The sequence below is a fragment of the Helianthus annuus genome, chromosome 9, assembly GCF_002127325.2.
Source record: "Helianthus annuus cultivar XRQ/B chromosome 9, HanXRQr2.0-SUNRISE, whole genome shotgun sequence".
NCBI lineage: Eukaryota > Viridiplantae > Streptophyta > Magnoliopsida > Asterales > Asteraceae > Helianthus > Helianthus annuus.
This window is the reverse complement of record NC_035441.2, coordinates 106,652,093-106,653,477: the sequence shown is the minus strand read 5'-3', so window position 1 is coordinate 106,653,477 and position 1,385 is coordinate 106,652,093. Positions and strand designations below refer to the sequence as shown.

At 35.1% G+C, this 1,385-nt stretch overlaps 1 protein-coding gene across 1 annotated transcript; it reads left to right on the top strand.

The window, feature by feature from the left end:
- The first annotated feature begins 222 nt into the window (after positions 1-222).
- Positions 223-1,176, top strand: LOC110881371 (ATP-dependent DNA helicase PIF1-like). Its single transcript, XM_022129651.1, has one exon. It carries the CDS (start codon positions 223-225, stop codon positions 1,174-1,176), a length of 954 nt encoding a protein of 317 aa, XP_021985343.1.
- The last annotated feature ends 209 nt before the right edge of the window (positions 1,177-1,385 follow it).

Below are 1,385 nucleotides of genomic sequence, written 5' to 3'. Positions count from 1 at the left end.
TAATACTGAGTTAGGTGATTTAATTAAAAGAACAACATTGATTATTTGGGATGAAGTACCTATGACTCACAAGCATTGTTTTGAGGTTCTTGATAGAACAATGAGATACATATTACGTTCCAGTCAACCGAACATGCAATCGAAGCCGTTTGGGGGAAAGGTCATTCTATTTGGTGGTGATTTTAGACAAATTCTTCCGGTCATCCTAAAGGTACCAGAACAATGATAGTCAATGCTTCTTTGAATTCTTCTTATATATGGCGGCACTGTAAAGTACTAAAGCTAACTGAGAATATGAGATTAAGAGTTGGTTTTCAGGAAGCAGATTTGAAAGAAATAAAGGAATTTGGAGAATGGATTTTAAAGCATGGTGATGGTCTGCTTGGTGAAGAAAATGATGGTGAGATTGATATTGAAATACCAGATGATTTTCTTATTCATGACCAAGTCAATCCTATTTCTTCTCTCATTTCATATATATATCCGGACATGAATAAGTTTTTGTGGGATTTAACGTATTTCCAACAAAGAGCGATTCTTGCTCCAACTAATGAAGTAGTGGATTCAATAAATAAAGAGTTGTTAGAGAGTCTGCCCTGTGAAGAAAAGGTTTATTTTAGTTCAGATAGTTTATGCCAATCGGAGGAAGAATCAGAGCTTAATATGGCGTTGTTTCCTCCTGATGTGTTAAACAATCTTCGTTTATCTGGTTTACCTAATCATAAATTAGTATTGAAAGTTGGTGCTCCGGTGATGTTACTCAGAAACATTGATCAGGCAAATGGATTGTGTAATGGTACACGTTTACAAATCACGAAGCTCGGAAAAGTTGTGATTGAAGCAAAAATTATCACAGGGACTAATATGGGTCATCATACTTTGATTTCAAGACTGAAGATGACACCTTCAGATAAAAGAATACTAGTGAAGATTTCTCGAAGACAATTCCCACTTTCACTGTGTTTTGCTATGACAATAAATAAAAGTCAAGGACAATCATTGGAGCGTGTTGATTTATATCTTCCACGTCCAGTGTTTAGTCATGGCCAGCTCTATGTTGCTGTATCTAGAGTAAAAAGTAGGAAGGGATTGAAAATTTTGATTTGTGATAAAGAGAAACGAGTCTGTACAACCACTACTAATGTGGTTTACAAGGAAGTTTTACAAAATCTATGATGATACTAAACATCTGTCAACCTGGCAACGTCTGTTGGGTATAATGGAGGAACTGTTGTTAGGAAATGTTTGTTGGAAAGCAATACAACTTTTTGAAAGCATCTGATACTTGCTCTGCATTAAGCTTATCCTGAGAACACATGTTGTTAATAACATTATTCTCTTAATATCTGTTTACTAACCTTTGTAATTTTTGTTGACTGACCTTT

Excerpts from the sequence above, each read along its gene's own strand:
- LOC110881371 (XM_022129651.1), top strand. The coding sequence starts at position 223 with ATGATAGTCAATGCTTCTTTGAATTCTTCTTATATATGGCGGCACTGT.